General features: G+C 31.7%; 1 protein-coding gene across 1 annotated transcript in view; it reads right to left on the bottom strand.

The window, feature by feature from the left end:
* CaMKI (Calcium/calmodulin-dependent protein kinase I) overlaps window positions 1-16,857 on the bottom strand; it is a 106,600-nt gene extending 89,743 nt beyond the window's left edge. Inside the window, exon 1 of the mRNA XM_085820703.1 lies at window positions 16,405-16,857. Coding sequence (XP_085676829.1) covers window positions 16,405-16,493 — 89 coding nt within the window. The 5' untranslated portion in view covers window positions 16,494-16,857. The remainder of the gene's footprint in view (window positions 1-16,404) is intronic.
* Window positions 16,858-18,429: the final 1,572 nt, after the last annotated feature.

The raw sequence follows: 18,429 nt of genomic DNA, 5'->3' as shown, positions 1-18,429 counted from the left end.
ATAGCTATAACTTGGAAGAGGCAATGTTACTGCTTTATGCATTTTAGACTGAACCATTAAAAAATTTAATAATGCTTACTCAATTTTAAAATAATAGATAAAATGTGCTACTCTTTTAACATAAAGTTCCGTGGTTTTTTTATTATTATTATTTGCAGGTTTTTTTATTTAATGCATGTTTATTTCTAATCATTTCTTTATTTGCATGCTAACTGAAAGAATTTTTATACTGCTTCTAAGATAACTATAATAGCAGCTATTTAAATTTACTCAAAAACTTTACATTGACATAGGTTTAAACATATATGACATATATGGCAACATTTCTGCTAGCCTACGTTCGATTTTTTGCCTCATTGTAAATTTTACATTGTTATAATTCTCTTCCGATTCAATATAATAGATATTTTTAAACAATTTTGTAATTTATACTTATATTACAATTAAATAAATGTATATAAGATTGTTACCTTAATTTTGACAAAATAGCTTTATTCAGAGTACCTAAAACAGTTATTTAATTTTTCAAAAGAGTGAGTAAAGGAAGCAGGTCTTTTTATGTCAATTACTTTGATGTTTTATACTATTATATTTTATCTAGAATGCTAATTTAGCACAAAATCTAATCAATAATTAGTTACAAAGGATACAATAAGAATAACTTTAACAAGTATTTTGTTAAGTACTTGTTATTCTTGTTGGTACTATTTTGGTACTATTCATAATACCGAAGATATTATCGATTAACTCATAGAAGTCAGATGCTTTCTGATTTCCTGTGGGATAGAGTATACCTTTTGCAGTACTTTTTGAAAATAATGCTTTCTCTGGAGCGACTTTTTGTCTCTCATTTCCCTTGACCATTAAATAATTTGGTTTTAGTTTGTGACACAATTTGATTTCTTCTCAATCTCTATTTAAAACCTCTTTAATAATATCAAAATTTAAAACAGTTACATCTTCTAAAACAAATCCTCTATCTAAAACGCGGTTTCTCAGTAATTTGAGGCAGAACGCGAAATGAGACCTCTGATTAAAACAAACTGCACATTTTGAAAAGAACCAACTTAGTCCAGTTTAGAGTCATAGCAGAGTTTTCAATCTATATGCATTCTGTCGAAACTGAGAACGCATATTTTTTCTACAGAATACAAATATTCGCCTCTTTCCTTCTTTAGAGTAAGAACATTACTTTGAATTCTTGGACTACACTAAAATTTAGAAAACACTAAAAAATAAAATAAACACCATTTCTTTAATATGATAATACTAGGTAAAGACATTCCAATTTTTTTCTTTCCAAAAATCATAGCTTTAAGATGAGAGAGCTCTTATGACGATACAACGTGAAATATTTTCACTAGTCCACCTGATTTTTTTCTTCTTTTTCAGTAATGTATTAATCTGCGTCTTTATAAAAATAGGCTTTAGACATTTTTCCAAATTCTCTGATTTGTGCTCCCCCCCCCCAAATTTCGCTATTTGAGATTTTAATTTCTGATACCAATTTCTGTTTAGATGTCGTCCACCTTCTTTGTCGCTGAACAAACATTCTAAAATTTTTCTTTTCTCTATTTTTCAATACTTTAATACAATTTAATAAATTTTTCTAAGGATATTATTTTGTTCTTCAAATTATCAATGCATTCTTGTTTATCCTTAAACATTCAGGATGATCTACATTTTCATTTGTGAGTTTTATTTCAAAATCATTAAAATTTGATTTATTATTGTCATCATCAATTTCGATTTATTATTGTCATCATAATTTACTTTCGGCACAGCATTCCATTTCAATAGTTTCTTTTTGTGGCTATCCAAACAAGTGATTTTTCATATCATCTTCATAAACACTGCATAGAAAATGTTCGCTGCAGATTTTTCCGCTCTTCACATTAATATAATCTTCTCTTTGACATTTGTGTATCCATTCTTTCGTAAAAGCAAACTCTCATTTGGATCATCCTTTGATCCCATGAAATAAAATATCTCATCCTTTCATACTTCTGTAAGTGCTACAGCACGTTACTGCAGCGCAAAAAGCCATATTACGTAAACGATACTTTACAATATAGAATTTAAAATAAAAACTGACTAAAATTACATATATATAAATTATTTTAAATATATACATTATTAGAAAACAGATATATATATTATTAAAATTAATTTGGGATATGTAACCTCTAGAAAATCGTCTCGCAGCTCAATGAAACTACTGTTTTAAACGCGGGAAATCAGGACAGGTAGCATCACAGTGATGTCAGATTATTGCCTGTAACGTCCCCCCCATTAGGCTCGTGTCGGCGAGGAGTCGAACAAAGAAATGAGTTAGCCCTTCTATTTATCCCTGACTTCAGACCATCACAGATAAAAAAATGCAGAGTTTTTCTTTCCTTTAAAACAGCTAGGAATGGAGAATATTATACTCAAGAAAAAGAAGGTGTGCTTTAATACAAATTTTCTTTTGATTTATTGAGATTCAATCCCAGCATATCCAACAACAACACATCAGTTGACATCATAATGACTACACTTTCACCCTTGAGTGATTTTGGAGGGCATTTTTTATCTGACTTAACACTATAAATGATGCCTCAAAGCAAATTTGTTCTGCGTTTGATGTGTTTTTCGTTTGTTGTCTTTGCAGTAGAGAAGGGAGACAAATTCCAAAGAACTTGCTTTCAATTAAAACAGCAAATTGCACTCTTCCATAACTTTATAATTTAATTCTGTTTATTATTTTTTGCTGGCTATTTATTATTACAGCTCTAACCAAAATTAAGGTTTGAATTTTAAATTATGTTCATAAGAATTTCTAAACCTGTAGTTGCAAAAAGATCTGCAAAACTAATTCATGTTTCGGTATAAAACACGTGAAAACGAAAAACTCTGAGAAAATTAACACAGGCATGTCTGCCTTAAAATTATGCAAAGAGTATTGCACCAGAAAGTCAACAGAATACAGCATGGGGGAGGAAGAAAAGAAATAAAAATGTTTACAATTTTTTGTGGACTTTTAACACTTCATTCATGATGAATTACAGAAAAACCACTTGTTATGCTATCATGTCAAGGTCATGATTAAATGATCATGTCAGTGATGATCATGTCAAGGTCATGATTAAATGGATGAGATAGAAATCACACTGATGGGTTCAAATCTAATGTCTCAAGCTAAATTTTTTCATGAAGAAATGGACTACAATAAATTGAGTGCCCATATTCCACATGTTGGTTTACTAAATTAAAAAAAAAAAATAATAATAATAATAATTATCATGGTTTTACGTTATTAAAAAATTTCAAGTGTAAAAGACTTCAGCTGATATTGAGGCACTTGAAGATTTTGCAAATGAATTCAGTAAACTCATAGCAAAAAGTTATTTTTAGAATAAATTAATAATGCTGACGAAACTGGCCTTTTCTGGCAATATGTACGGTCTGAAATATTTCGGCGATTTCTGCAGAAAAGACACCAATTTGCATAAAGGATTCTGAAGTGAGAACACATTGGACATTTGAAAGAGTAAAGATGTTCCCTGTCATCTGTTGTTTACCAGATAATGCAAAAATTGTTTTGATTCTTATAGACAATTTATACTTCACTTAAAAGTTTTAGTAAAAAGTAATGTTTTTATCTTATGCAACCATCATTCAGCCAATAGATATTGGAAAACTGCTTGAGATGAAATGCAAATATAAAGCACATTTTAAAATCTATGCTTAATTTTTCGACAGTAAGACCATTCAAGAATTCTTTATGCATTTTAACATAAAATCTGTTGTGTGGATCATTACAAGGTCACAGCTGAAGTTTTCGAATTAATGGACTTTGTGAAGAAGCGCAAACAAATGATAAGACATGAAGATGATTTTACAGAAGTTTTTGATCTCTATCCCAATCATCCATTACGTGGCAAAAAATGTAGTATGATTTTAAACCCAGAAAATATCGTTACTGATAATGAAGAAAGTGAAGATTTAATGAGAGTTCTGGATGCAAGAATTGCAGGACTTGAACAATGAAACTGAACAAAAAAAGCATGTCATCTATAAAACATAAATATTAATGAAAAATAAATAGTTTAAGGAAATTACATTGAAAGAAACATTTAATAAAACAAATAAACATTGAACTATTTTTACAAATTTGGATACTGCTTACATCATAAAATCTTCATATTTTATAAACTACATTAAATTCTTAATTTGGGTAGTCTATATTTTGGGGGTACCCCTTGGATTATCACGAAGTTGTTGTTTTTCATTTATGGTAACCTGAAAAGGAAATTTAAGGATTTAGAAACTGGAGCTAATATCAACGCTTTCGAGGTATGTGGCATGTAATAAAAAGGGATTTTCAAACAAAATGCCACCAATTGTCCAGTACTGTGGAGGATATTTTTGATTCTTACTTTTACGAATTTATGTGGCAGTGGCAATACTTAGATTCTAGTTCAGATAACATTAAACAGTTTTTGAATGCTGTTAAGGAATGCTGTGCCCCACACAGAAGTCAAAGAAATTCCTAAATAATGTAAATCAACATTTCCTTTTTGTACTGTGCAGATTAGATAACATGTATTTCTATTTTTATGTTATTTCCTTGTTTTATTTTGATTTAAAATGCAGTTATTGAGATTATAATTTTTTTATGTTTTGGATGGGACATTGCACATAAACAGGAATGATGAAAAAAAAAAAAAAATGTTTGCCAGACGAATGAGGTAAATCAATATTTCCTTTTTGTACTATGCAGATTAGATAACACGTATTTCCATTTTCATGTTATTTCCTTGTTTTATTTTGCTTTAAAATGCAGTTTATTGAGATTATAATTTTTTTTATGTTTTGGATGCCATTTTACTTGCAGGGGTATTGCACATAAACAAGAATGATGCAAAAAAAATCACCAATTTTTGCCAGGAGGACTATGAAATACACTCATGTCCATAAATTAAGGATAATTCGGAGTCACGCGGAAATCGAACTCTAAAATAAATATATTACCTGTAAAATCACTACACACATCTTCAAGAATCATATGCAAATTTTAGGAAGTAACCAGATGATACCGACAGTACGTCACAATGACGAGAGTGTAAGAGAGTGATATATAAGGAATACAGGCAAAGAAGTAAAATTGTTCACAGGCACTTTATAAGCATTTCAGTGCAATAACCGAATAGTTATGACACAAAGGACGCGTTTGGGGAATTTTTCACGTGGTAGAATTATTGGCCGTCTGAAATGGGGACGTACCCAACTGGAAGTATCAGACAAACTTGGAATTGCCCAGAGTGTCATCTCCAGGCTTTGGCAACAATTCCAAGATGATGGTAATATGAGTAGACGTTACAGCACAGGTCGCCCCAGAGTTACAACGCCAAATGAGGACCAGTATTTGGCAGTTACTGCGAAAAGAAACAGGCGGAGCACAGCCTCAGACCTGTCTCGTCAGTTCTCTTCAGCCACTGGTACGACAATTTCAAGGCAGACCGTGTACAGACGCTTAGGGCAGACTGGTCTATATGCTCGTAGACCTGTCAGATGCGTTCCACTTACTGCAACTCACTGTCCCCTGCGGTGAGCCTGGAGTAAACAGCATGCATTGTGGACACCGCAACAGTGGGCTTCTGTGATGTTTTCCGACAAGTCCAGGTTTAGCTTGCAGTCTGATTCTCGCCGGACTTTCATATGGAGAGCTCCAGGTACCCGTTACCACCAAGAAAACATCAATGAACGACACCGTTACGGTGGTACAGGAGTGCTCATTTGGGGTGGAATTATTCTGGGTTTCAGAACTGACCTGCATGTTCAAATTGGAACCATGACAAGCCAAATCAATTGGGACCTCATTCTGGAACAACATGTACGTTTGTTTCGGGGTGCCATGGGTGCACATTTGTGTTTATGGATGACAATGCCCGTCCTCACCGTGCAAACATTGTAAGCAAATGCCTTCGATCGGAGGATATCACCCATATGGACTGGCCAGTATTCTCACCGGACTTGAATCCAGTAGAGCACGTCTGGAACATGCTTGTACGATGAGTTGCAGCCCGTCAATCTCCTCCTACATGTCTACCGGAACTTCGGAGAGCATTGCTTTTTGAGTGGTGTAATATCCCCCAAGATCAGATCGATAATTTGATACTCAACATGCCTAGGCGTTGTACGGAATGTATTGCATCGTCTGGGAGATATACAATGTATTAACAATCATACCAACCATGTAATATTGGTTTTTTGTAAATAGGTTTTTTTTGTAATTTGCTCCAGGGAGAAAAAATCGCTAATTTTTTTAATAATATCAAATATATAGCATCTTTTTTTGCTCTTTACCTTTTGTTTAATAAATAAGTTTTACAAATAAGTCAAATTTGTTTTGCTTCTAACTCTTCTTTTGCCTGATTTTGCATTATCCTTAATTTATGGACATGAGTGTATATTTTCCCTCTTAATTTTATAATTTCCGCATCTCATTTTACTGAATTTAAACTGAGGATCTAAAACCTGAAAAATTTCCAGAGCCACCAAAATTCTGACTAAGATGTCTGACTCTGTACTGAATAAATAAAGAACACAAATATGCTACATTGAAAATTTACTTTTCAATATAAAAGTTGTGGACAATTTTTTTTTTTTTTTTTTCTTTTTAGTTAAATTTTGTTTCAACTGAAAATACAAATTTTTGAGACAAAATGTTTTCGCTGCCTACTTTGGTTTCTATCTTCATCTTTCTCAACACTTCTTGAGGTACCATCCCTGAATAGTAGGAGAAATAAATAAATGGAAATTACTAACAGAAATAAACTTTTGCAACTGCAAAACAATAGTATTTATAATAGAACAAAGAATATGTATTGTAGACTTTCTTTGGGATAGAAGTATGTGGTTCACAGCTGGTGAAAGGAGGGAAACATTTCTAAGGCCAGTTTTAGATGCAAAACATTTATCTTTGGAAGGAAAAAAAAGGGGGGGCAGATATTTGCGTTTTTAAAGTTTTGATGGAAATAAGAGCTTTGAGGTGTATCAAATAATAAAGTCATTTAACAGCTTTTCTTCTTGAACAAAATAATATATTACAATCTATATTTACAAAAAATTAAAAAGGGCCCCTTACCGAGCCTGATAATTGAAAGAGCGTGTGTGTGGGGGGGGGCGATTCTTGCTACCATAGCATGAGGCATACTCTTTTATATATTATTTAAAGCATAAGATATAATAACTTAAAAAATGCAACATAATTTTTCAGCTGAGTCGTAGTGTTTCATTTTTCAATTTTTTTTAAAATTTTTCACCTGAGTAACATCTCCTTGTAACATTATACTAGCTCAATTACAGCATGATATGGCTTCTGCATGCACAAATGCATCCACATTTGCTAAAATTTTTCATAAAATAATAATATTAAATTTAAATCACTTTTAAAATCTTTTTACCCATATTTTACGTAAGTATATTTAGCTGGGTGGCATCATCATAGTGCAAAAAACATAAATTTTATTTTCTAATTTTAAATTTCTAGCGAAATTTTAAAAGTTTTTTTGCCTTCAGACTTACATAGCTGTACTTAAGCAACCAGCTTTATAGATGCACATCAAAAGTTTGCAAAAAATAGATGAAAAAAAACAAAAATTAACAATTGGTAGCTACCTGGGGAAAAAATGTCATAGAGGGGCACCGGTATAAAATATATACCAGCCTTCAAAATTCAGGATTTCATTCTAGAATTTACTTAAGTCTCAATTTTGAGTCCTAATATGTCACAATTCATCCAAAATTTTACCACAATTTAAATTATTTTATATACTGCCCCTAAAAGGGTTAATGAGAACAATGACTTTGCAATAATTCTTAAAGCGATTGTCACAAAATTTCCACTAGAACAAACAAACAAACAAAAAAACTGGTTTATTAAAAAGTCTATGTATTTAGAGATTAAATATCTAATTCAAACATAAGATATGTATGGATATGTATGTCTTTAATTTTTCCCTGTGAAAACTCACCAAAATGAGCCAAGGCTGAGACCTATGTACTTATAGATGACTTTTACAAGACCAAACATGATGAACAACATATGTGGTAATAATTTACCAAAGTTCCACTGCTTTAAAAATTGTTATATGAAAAATAGTACTACCACAAGGGCCAGAACTAAGCAATTTGCCGCCCAGCACAAACTTTGCATTATCTAAGTTTTGCTACCCAGTACTTTTCTAAATTCTACAAACATTGCTGCATTGGTTGCACTGGTTTTCTGCCTTATGTCTAGGGCATACAAATTTACCTAATAATCAGGATGAAAATAAAAACAAGCTTTTACAGCATAATCTTGCATTATTGATCTATTCATGCAACTCTAATTCAATTCTGCTACAGTGAATTTTTTTTAATGTTTTTCCATTCAAAAGATTAGCATCCAATAGAGGAAATGCTGCCATATTCATTAGTTCAAATGTACCTGCAAAGGAAGATATTTTTGATGGCAGAGTAGCAATGAAGTATTTATCCCAAAAACCAATCAAACTCATTTAAAAGCCTTTTATCATTTATTTGTTTGTTCTGGTACAAAAATTTGGGCCAACTCTTTAAAAAAATTAAAAGCAACTATTCCTTTCATTTTAAAACTGAGTTGAAGACACAAATAAAGATTACAGTTAGTCTATAAAAACTGGTGGACTTAAGAATACATATGAAAATGGTGATGACTCTTCTACAACAAAAAGAATGTACATGAAAATGGCAATGACTGATTGAGATTCTTCTGCATTAAAAATTGTTGTACCAAAGAACCTAACTAGCACCATGCAGGACCAGTGCTATACACTTTGTTGCTTTTGGTGCAAACTTTGCATCACTTAAATTTTGCTACCTGATACTTCCCTAAATTCTAAAAACACTGCTGCACAGTGCTTAACTAAAACTGAAGAATAAAAAGGCTAAAAATGTTATATGCACAGTTTGGAGCATTCTTGAACATCTGCACTTTTTACTAAGGGGATTTCATGATTGCACTAATACCTAACTATCATTTTTGGACATATGATTGCGACAGTTCTGCAGTTTTTCAAATCCAAGCATTTTCTTCTAATTATTTTATTACAGCTGAAGATGTTTAAGTATAGTCTTTTCTGCTCACAAAACTCTAGCACATGTTTTGGCATAATTTACGTTTCAGTGCAGTCTAGAAAATAGAGAACCCCCCAAATTCATTTTCACCATATTATTTTTTTTTTTTTTTTTAAAAAGAAAAAAAAAAATGCTAGTCAAACTGCTTTTAAAATTTCTACTACGCATGGAAAAAGTGCAGTTTTTGATAAACAGAATTTTAACATAGTTTGAGAAGTTTAAGTATGGAGATTTCAGCCTCAAAGATTATGCTAGCTCTAGATGACCATCCTCTGTAAACAAGGACCTATTTAAAAGAAGCTATCAGTGAAAATATGACGTATACATTTCAGGAATTAAAAATACAGTATATAATTTTTTGAAGAGTAGATAATATAAACTATACTTGAACACAAAAGAGCAGAATATCCTTGCTTGAAATCTGGCATGCAATTTTTTACTGTAAAAAAAAAAAAAAAGAGAGAAAGAAAGAAAGAAAGAAAGTTGCTATATTTATTTAAATGGCTTATTATCTGATATCAGAAGTGTATACCGTACAATAATGTTACACGAAAAAGATCCTGAGTAAGTCAAAAGAACCTCGTCTAGTAACATCGAGAGAAAGGCTGCATCTCAAAAAAGTAATGCTTAGTGTATGGTGACTCTGAAAAGGACATGTACACTATGAATTGTTGCAACCAAATCAGACATTAAATTTGGAAAAATACTGTTTCTAAACGGCAAGGAGAAACTGAAGAAAATACCCACAGCCCACCAATCTTCCAGGTGTCTTCCATTGAAATGTGGGCTTCTCAGCCCCACATTTCAATGAATGTTAGACAAAAACTTACTGAATATAGCTGAGATAAAGAACTAAAATTAAGAATGAAAGTTTCAACCAAAGTAGGAGTTGCTCTTCAGACCAAAGGGTGGAAAATATACATGATGCTTACTTTACAGAGGTTATCCATCTAGCTTTTTTGTACATGCCTGAAACAGGTGTTGAAATCACACATTTGTTAAGAGTTCGGAGACACTATTTTTCCCTCGCATATTGATGCGAGTTATATCCGCAATCCATTAGATTAATTAATGGACTCTTTACTTTGAGTAACAAAATTTACAAAATCTCCAAGCTCAAATTATTACAAAATTGTGTCAAAGAATGGATTTTGTAAGTTCTTTGGTTGTGCACCATATTCTTCGATTTACTGTACACCATGCCATTTGGCAATAAAAATTTGTCCCTCCATGATTTAACAGCACAATAATCAAACAGGTTTACATTACATCTCTTGAAGCTTTCCTTCTTTCCATATACATTCTTTGGCTGAGATGTTTATGTCACCTCCCATATTAATGGGACCTAGCTTTCTCAGATTTTAATCTCTTCAGGTAACTTCAAAACTCTCACAAAAAACTAGACAAGAATCTTGGCCCTGGTATGACACTAATTCTAAGATCCTACTGTCTACTTACTTTAAGATGAAAAGCAGGTTTATGAAAAACTGTAGGATGATTTGACAGATCCTAAAACCCGGAAGTTCATATAACATTATTTTACAATATGGCTATACAAAATCATAGTAAAAGTTTATAATTGGGTATAACCCTTGTTTTTTTGGCGATTCTTTTTTGATGCCAAGATTAGCACCAGGAAGGCACAATTTCAAGATGGCCACTAAACGAAACTAAAAGAACTCAAAAGAGTTGCACAAACTCGGTGTCCATGTACATATTGATATATTTTCACTTGGAGAAACATTAAGAGAATAGCACAAACTAGGCACTATGCACTGTCTATGTACACATCACAAAAAAATCAGGAAGGTAAAACATAAAAATCAGGAAACAACAAGTTAAAACTATCATGGTACCAGAAATGGGGTTTCATCTGCCGCTAATCGCAGGGGCACCCAATTCTACATTAGAGTGCAAATAAATCATAAATTATCCACCACCAAAATTAATTTCTTCATCTCGATAAAATAATATCAGTTGGCTGCCATGGCTGTTGTTAGAAAAAGATAGGGCAATTATAATGAATTTAGTTCTGAATAACTGAGATGAAACCTTTATGATACAGCTATCAAATTATTAAATTACTGCCACAACAGTATAAAACTAAGATATTCAAGTCCTTTGCTAACTGAACCTAAGAATAGCCAACTTTTGTAATTTATGAGAAAAAAGCAGTGTACATGGATATAGTGAAGAATGTGCACAATGCCATTTTTGTGCAATTCTGGGATGTTTTTTTAAGTAAAAATACGTTGATGTGTACATGGTTTAGTGATATTTTAATTAAATGATAGTTATTTTGTGAATTTTATGTTTGTAGGAATTTGGTATATGTTTCAGTTGAAGTAAACATGAATGGAAATAATTTAAATATTTGACACTAAGTATTTGTAACCATTTGTAATGTTTGCGGTATGAATTCATTGGTGACGTTTATAATATAATAGCTAATTTAGAGGTAAAAGTTTTTGGAAATTTTATTTATTTTATACGTGGAAATGTTCATCCTTGGAAAGGGTATATACTTTTTCGGGTTGATCTTTACATTACGGTAACTTGGCGATTTTTTGGCGAAAATTTGGCGACCAACTCCCCTACAGCAACCCTCTATTTTTTTTTTTCCCCGCCGCCATTTTGTCTTCACTAAGTAAAGACATGTTTCTTTTCTTCTTATCTACTGAACACTTCTTCCAACAATCTACTAGCCGAATTACACTTATGCTAGAAATTTTATCAAACAAAACTGCTTAATCATGACAAATATTCACTGCAAAATTCGGAAAAAGTGCACAATACCATACACCTTACGCGTTTTTCAAAAAAACACATACACATAAACCATGTACACGCCGACTTATTTTTACTTAAAAAAAATCCCAGAATTGCACAAAAATGGCATTGCGCACACTCTTCACTATATCCATGTACACTGCTTTTTTCTCATAAATTCGAAAAATTTCACGAAAATACATGACAATTTTCTCAATCTTTAAACCCGGTAAAAAGAACATATATGAAATTACCTGATCGCGAAAAAGTATTTACCCTTTACAAATATACATTTCCACATATAAAATAAATAAAATATCCAAAAACTTTTACCTCTAAATCATCTATTACATTATACACGTCACCAACGAATTCATACATGAAGCATTACAAATATTTAGTATCAAATATTTAAATTATTTCCATGCACGTTTATTTCAACTTAAACGTAAACCAAATTCCTACAAGCATAAAATTCACAAAATAACTATCATTTCATTAAAATATCACTGAACCATGTACACGTCGACTTATTTTTACTTAAAAAAACATCCCAGAATTGCACAAAAATGGCATTGCGCACACTCTTCACTATATCCATGTACACTGCTTTTATCTCATAAATTAAAAAAATTTCACGAAAATACATGACAATTTTCTCAATCTTTAAACCCGGTAAAAAGAACATATATGAAATTACATGATCGCGAAAAAGTATTTACCCTTTACAAATATGAACATTTCCACATATAAAATAAATAAAATATCCAAAAACTTTTACCTCTAAATCATCTATTACATTATACACGTCACCAACGAATTCATACATGAAGCAATACAAATATTTATTATCAAATATTTAAATTATTTCCATGCACATTTATTTCAACTTAAACATACACCAAATTCCTACAAGTATAAAATTCACAAAATAACTATCATTTCATTAAAATATAATTAAATTCAAAAACACCACTTAAAATATACATGAGCACATACGTTCAATTAATAAAAATTACCTTACAATCCTAATTACTTTAAACTAAATCATTGCTAATAACAATTTTCCCAATAATACCAAATTCCTTTCCACCTTACATTTCCAACAATGCATAAAAATAATTAAAAATACTAACTTACCTAATCTCCTTCAGAATCTTCATTACGTGGCGGATACACTTTTCTTCATTCTCTTTCAGAATCTTTAAAATCATACTTATCTTTCAAAGCAAGATACCAGGTAAAATAAATAACATAATAAAACATGTTTATTTCTCTCTCACACAACCTTAAAAAACATTTCTTACTATCCTTTTCAATACCACTAAATACCCATTTTGAATTCACTTTACTTACGGCCATGGGATCCAAAAATTCACAAACACTATTTCACACAACACAGAATAAAGCCAAATACAAAATTTCCAGATTTTTTCCCGATTTCCCCCTTTTCCGATTAAAGAACCGTAATTCGTCCATTAATATCACATGACATATCCCATGATCTCTCATTTCCCCCACACAAAATAATGCGTAATCGGAACTCAGTACTGCTCACATTATTACTAAAGTCCCAGGTAGTAACCTTTATCGCCTCCAAAATGTCGCCAAACTACCAGTTACCGTAATGTAAAGATCAACCCTTTTTCGCAATCAGGTAATTTCATGTGTGTGCTTTTTACCAAGTTTAAAGATTCACAGAATTTTTTTGCATTTTCGTGCAAATTTTTGTAATTTATGAGAAAATAGCAGTGTAGATGGATAAAGTTCAGAGTGTGTGCAATGCCATTTTTGTGCAATTCTGGGATGTTAAGTAAAAATAAGTCGACGTGTAAATGGTTTATGTGTATGTGCTATTCTGAAAAACGTGCAAGGAGTTTGCGATTGTGAACTTTTTCCCAATTTTGCAGTTAATATTTGTCATGATTAAGCAGTTTTGTTACATAAAATTTCTAGCATAAGTGCAATTCGGCTGGTAGATTGTTGGAAAAAGTGTTCAGTAAATAAAAAGAAAAGAAACATGTCTCTACTTTGTGAAGACAAAATGGCGGCGAAAACAAATACAGGGTTGCTGTAGCAAAGTTGGTCGCCAAATTTTCGCCAAAAAACCGCCAAGTTACCATAATCCAAAGATCAAACGCTTTTTTTTTTTTTTTTTTAACTCAACATTTTTTTTCAACAATCTGCTAGCCGAATTACGCTTATGCTAGAACTTTTATGGAACAAAAGCGCTTAATCATGACCAAGATTAGGTGTGAAATTGGAAGAAGGTGCAGAATCGCCCACTGCTTGCCGCGTTTTTAAGAATTGCACATACATGGTATCATCCATGTACACGTCGACCTATTTTCCCTTAAAAAAAATCCCAGAATTGCACAAAAATGGCATTGCGCACACTCTTGACTTTATCCATGTACACTGCTAAAGTCCTAGCTAGTAACTTTTATCGCCTTACCAAAATGTCGCCAAACTACCTGTTACCATATTCCAAACATTAGCCGATATTTCTTTTACACAACATATGTTCCTGTTTGATTCAAACATGACAAAACTCTAATTACAGTTATTAGATCACATATGATAGTAAATAAACTTTCATCGCTCAGGAAACATGCAAATTACAGCTAATGCTGTGTTTCTTAATATCAAATGTACTTTAAAATAATGTGATAGGATTGCTCAAATAAAACATTTTCTTGTGATGAAATCTTTAAGTAAATATTGTTAATGTTATAATTCTTAAACTGTTATTCACTCAGAAATGTTGTAACTTCAGCAAATATCTTGTGAATTTGTAATATGAATACATAAGAAATGACTTAAGTTTCAGTTATTCAAAGGCAATCCGAACACTATACAAATTATCTAGAATACATAAGAGATGACTTAAGTTTCAGTTATTCAAAGGCAATCCGAACACTATACAAATTATCTACAGAACTGAACGAAAAATAAAATGTTTCCAGGTGTTTAAATGGAATACTCAACTTGTCTACTTAAGCATTATTTTCTTAATTAACCCATTAAGAAAACTTTGTGCAAACAATATTAGTGCATAAATTAACATTTAATATTCTATATGGCCTGCGACACGTAACAAAATGCTTATATATAATCAATCAGACGAACACAAAGTCATCTCTTACGTATTCATATTACTGGGGATAAATTACAAATTTATAACATATCTGCTGAAGTTACTACATTTCTGAGTAAATAATAAATTAAGTAAATATTGTTAATGTTATAATTCTCAAAGATTTCATCACGACAAAATGTTTTATTCGAGCAATCCTATCACATTACTTTAAAATACATTTGATATTAAGAAGCACGGCATTAGCTTTAATTTGCATGTTACCTAAGCGATGAAATATGTGATCATATGCGATCTAATAACTGTAATTTAAAACATTATTTAATGATGAAAAAGGTGTTTTTTCACAACACTAACAGCATTACTATTTCATATAATATCCACAGTTTACGGAAACAGATTATGCATTTTCAATTAAAGAATTTTCTACTTAAAACACAGTTTTTTGGGAAGTTTTAAAATTCCAATTTTGATTTTTTTTAATGGTCATTAATACTAACCAAATGCATGTAAACACAATTCTGTACTTCGATTCTAAATATTAAATACATTACATTCAGTACTTTAATTAAAATGACAATCATATTAACAATCTGATATAAAAATGCATACTGCAGAAAATTCCCTTACTAAAGTATCCAATAAAAAATAAGCAAACACACTGCAACTTGACTTTTTTGTAGTTAAAAACGCTGAAAGATCGAATTTACACATTACCAGGTATTAAGTGATTATGTTATCAACAATATATGGATACCTTTCCTTAAATATGCAAAAATTTTGAAATGGGCAGGACAAAGAAAAAAAAAAAAAAAAAAAAAAAAAACGAACGCTTTTTCAAAATAATTGCAAAGGCTTTAGAATGATTCCAAAGAATCACACTCTTGCAGAAATTTTAAAATTACTATACATAACGAATGATCAGTTATGATTTATAAAAATAAAAAGCCAAAACATACTGGAAATTGTGTGATTTATGTATCCCATAACTTTCATTCCAGAAAATAACTTTCACTATTTCCATTCCATACACTTATATAACTGGAAAACAAGTAATATCCAAATTCAAACGTGAGCACAGCAGAAAAAAATATTGGCATTAAAATATTCTTAAATATATCCGAAAATGATTGAAAGAAAAATGATATATTTCATTTTATATGCTCATGCTCAGAATTCTGCAGTGATCTTTTAACTCATTTGTTACTAAAATAATATAAATTTTTGCCCCCAAAACTGTTCTTTCGGAACATAAATACGGAAAGTAAAATCCAACTCATTTAAAAATTTTTAATGAATAATATATATAATCAAAAACTATTAGTTACAGCACTAATTTGAAGTACCAGATTTATCGTATTACAAGAAAGAAATCTCATTAATACTTTCTCACTTACGTCCCAAGTAGGTCTTTAAATTCATATTTATCTTCGACAGAAGCAGTTTCCTTTTTTCGTTGAGCATCTTTTTTCCCAAATAACGGCATCGTGTTCTTAATATTTTAAAAATACTACACCATTAATTAAAATTTTTCTGAGCAACTACTAAACTTGTACGATAGTTTTACACACACAATCTTAGGTAAACACCGGAGAAACGGACATTGCTACAGATCACAGCAGTACGATCCTCTGGATGAAGCTAAACAGGACATAGCTATTGGTGACGTCACTGAATAATAAGTACATAGGGTTTGCCAGGAAATATAGATAATTTTCAGTTTTTCTCCAACTAGCGAACCACTGATTTCAATAAATGATAACGTGTCTGCTCACACCCGCATTTCTGATGAATACAGCAAACGATTCGGCTGCTTTACAAGCGAAAGTGATTGGTCCCTCACGAAAGACTCTCAAACGTGGTTGGGATAAATTGTTTACCACCTGATTCGAAATAAAGTTTTTTTTTTTATCTAAAAATGCTAGAATCCATAAAAGTAAAAAAAAAAAAAAAAAAATCATAATATTCCTTGAAATTATCTTTCACAACCGGCAAAGAACAGTTTAAGAATTCCTATTTACACTAGCATTTCAGTCTCAGATATTTAATTTCTGACATTACTGAGCAATATTTTCAATTTTAAGATGGCTTCAAATCTTCCTATTTTGCATATTTTTGTTCAATTTATTGTTATCTAGATATCCAGTAACAAACATTGCTCTTTGGCATATCAGCATAACATTGGTCTTCGAAACTCATGACACGAATAAAGCTTTTCTATGAATTTAAATTTATAGAGTGCTAATATATCCGAACCAAAGAAGGTCTCAGTTACGAGGCTCATAGGCTCTATTCCTTTATTCCCACATCGTCAAATATTAATTATTATCACCCCTAAAAAAAGGTGGTTCCACAAAGAGGTACAGTTGGTTTGTTAAAAATGAAACAAATGGTAAAAATAAACAATGGCAATTCCTTCCAGAGTGAAAAAAGGTAAAAACACTGAAGTTCTTAATTTAATAATTTTGATATCAAAAAGGGCCAGAATCGATTTTGAAGGGTTATGTCATGAATTCTGAAACGATTCTATGTTTCCTTGATCAATTGTCATGTGATGTAACAAACACGAGAAAGGAACCAGTCGGGAAAGGTCATTCATGTCCCAAGCGATTCGGGTTTTGGGAGGAAGAGTTGCTAGAACTCGTCAGGCGAGCTTGATTTGAAGAGATAGAGCTAGATCTGCCTCTGAGGAGAAAGTAGACTGATAAATAATTAAGTAGCTTTAATTTTAAGTGTTAGGATCCAATAATACAAAAGATAAATTCTCTTAAAGAGATTAAAATTTAACATTAGAAAGTGCACGCGAACACTTTTAACAGGGAACAAAGAAGTGCTTAAGTTAAATTACAACCGTTTACGGTTGAAAGAGATAATAAAGCACGTTTACGGAACAAAGAGAGTGATCCTGAATGAAGCTGAAAGAACAGCGAACTCCCTCAGACGCCAGGGGGGAGGCATCGAAAGAGTAGAGTGACAGTTTTGGCGCTCCTCGTCTCTATAAGTAAAGCCCCTTAGGAAATGGTAACGCATTATATGTGTTTTCCAGAGTAGTTCTGGATCTTTTCTTTGAGGAAGCAATTTCAGGATGATAAATAGGCAACGCATGGTGAATGGAGTTTCCGATCGAAGAAATTCTTATGAAAAAGTTTACCGAAAATCGCAGCATAAAACGATTCAAGAGAATAATTTTGGCGGGATTATAAATATCCTCCTTCATAACAAACTAAGAAGCTTTGTAAATTTTTCGTAGATGAATATTACAAATATCCTCGCTTATAACAAACTAAGGAGCTTTGTAAATTTGTATATTTTGGAAACTTTGGATATATTTCCTGTTAGTAATTGCTGCTGTGCCGCATGCGGGATTTGCATACGTCAAAATAGACCTTGATGTCAAAATACCTTGACGTTACGTAGAAAAA

The sequence above is a fragment of the Stegodyphus dumicola genome, chromosome 7 (assembly GCF_044657685.1).
Source record: "Stegodyphus dumicola isolate Sdum_Otavi_A_Nest chromosome 7, ASM4465768v1".
Taxonomy (NCBI): domain Eukaryota; kingdom Metazoa; phylum Arthropoda; class Arachnida; order Araneae; family Eresidae; genus Stegodyphus; species Stegodyphus dumicola.
The sequence above is the reverse complement of the archived record's forward strand: the minus strand, read 5'-3'. Positions and strand labels throughout refer to the sequence as shown.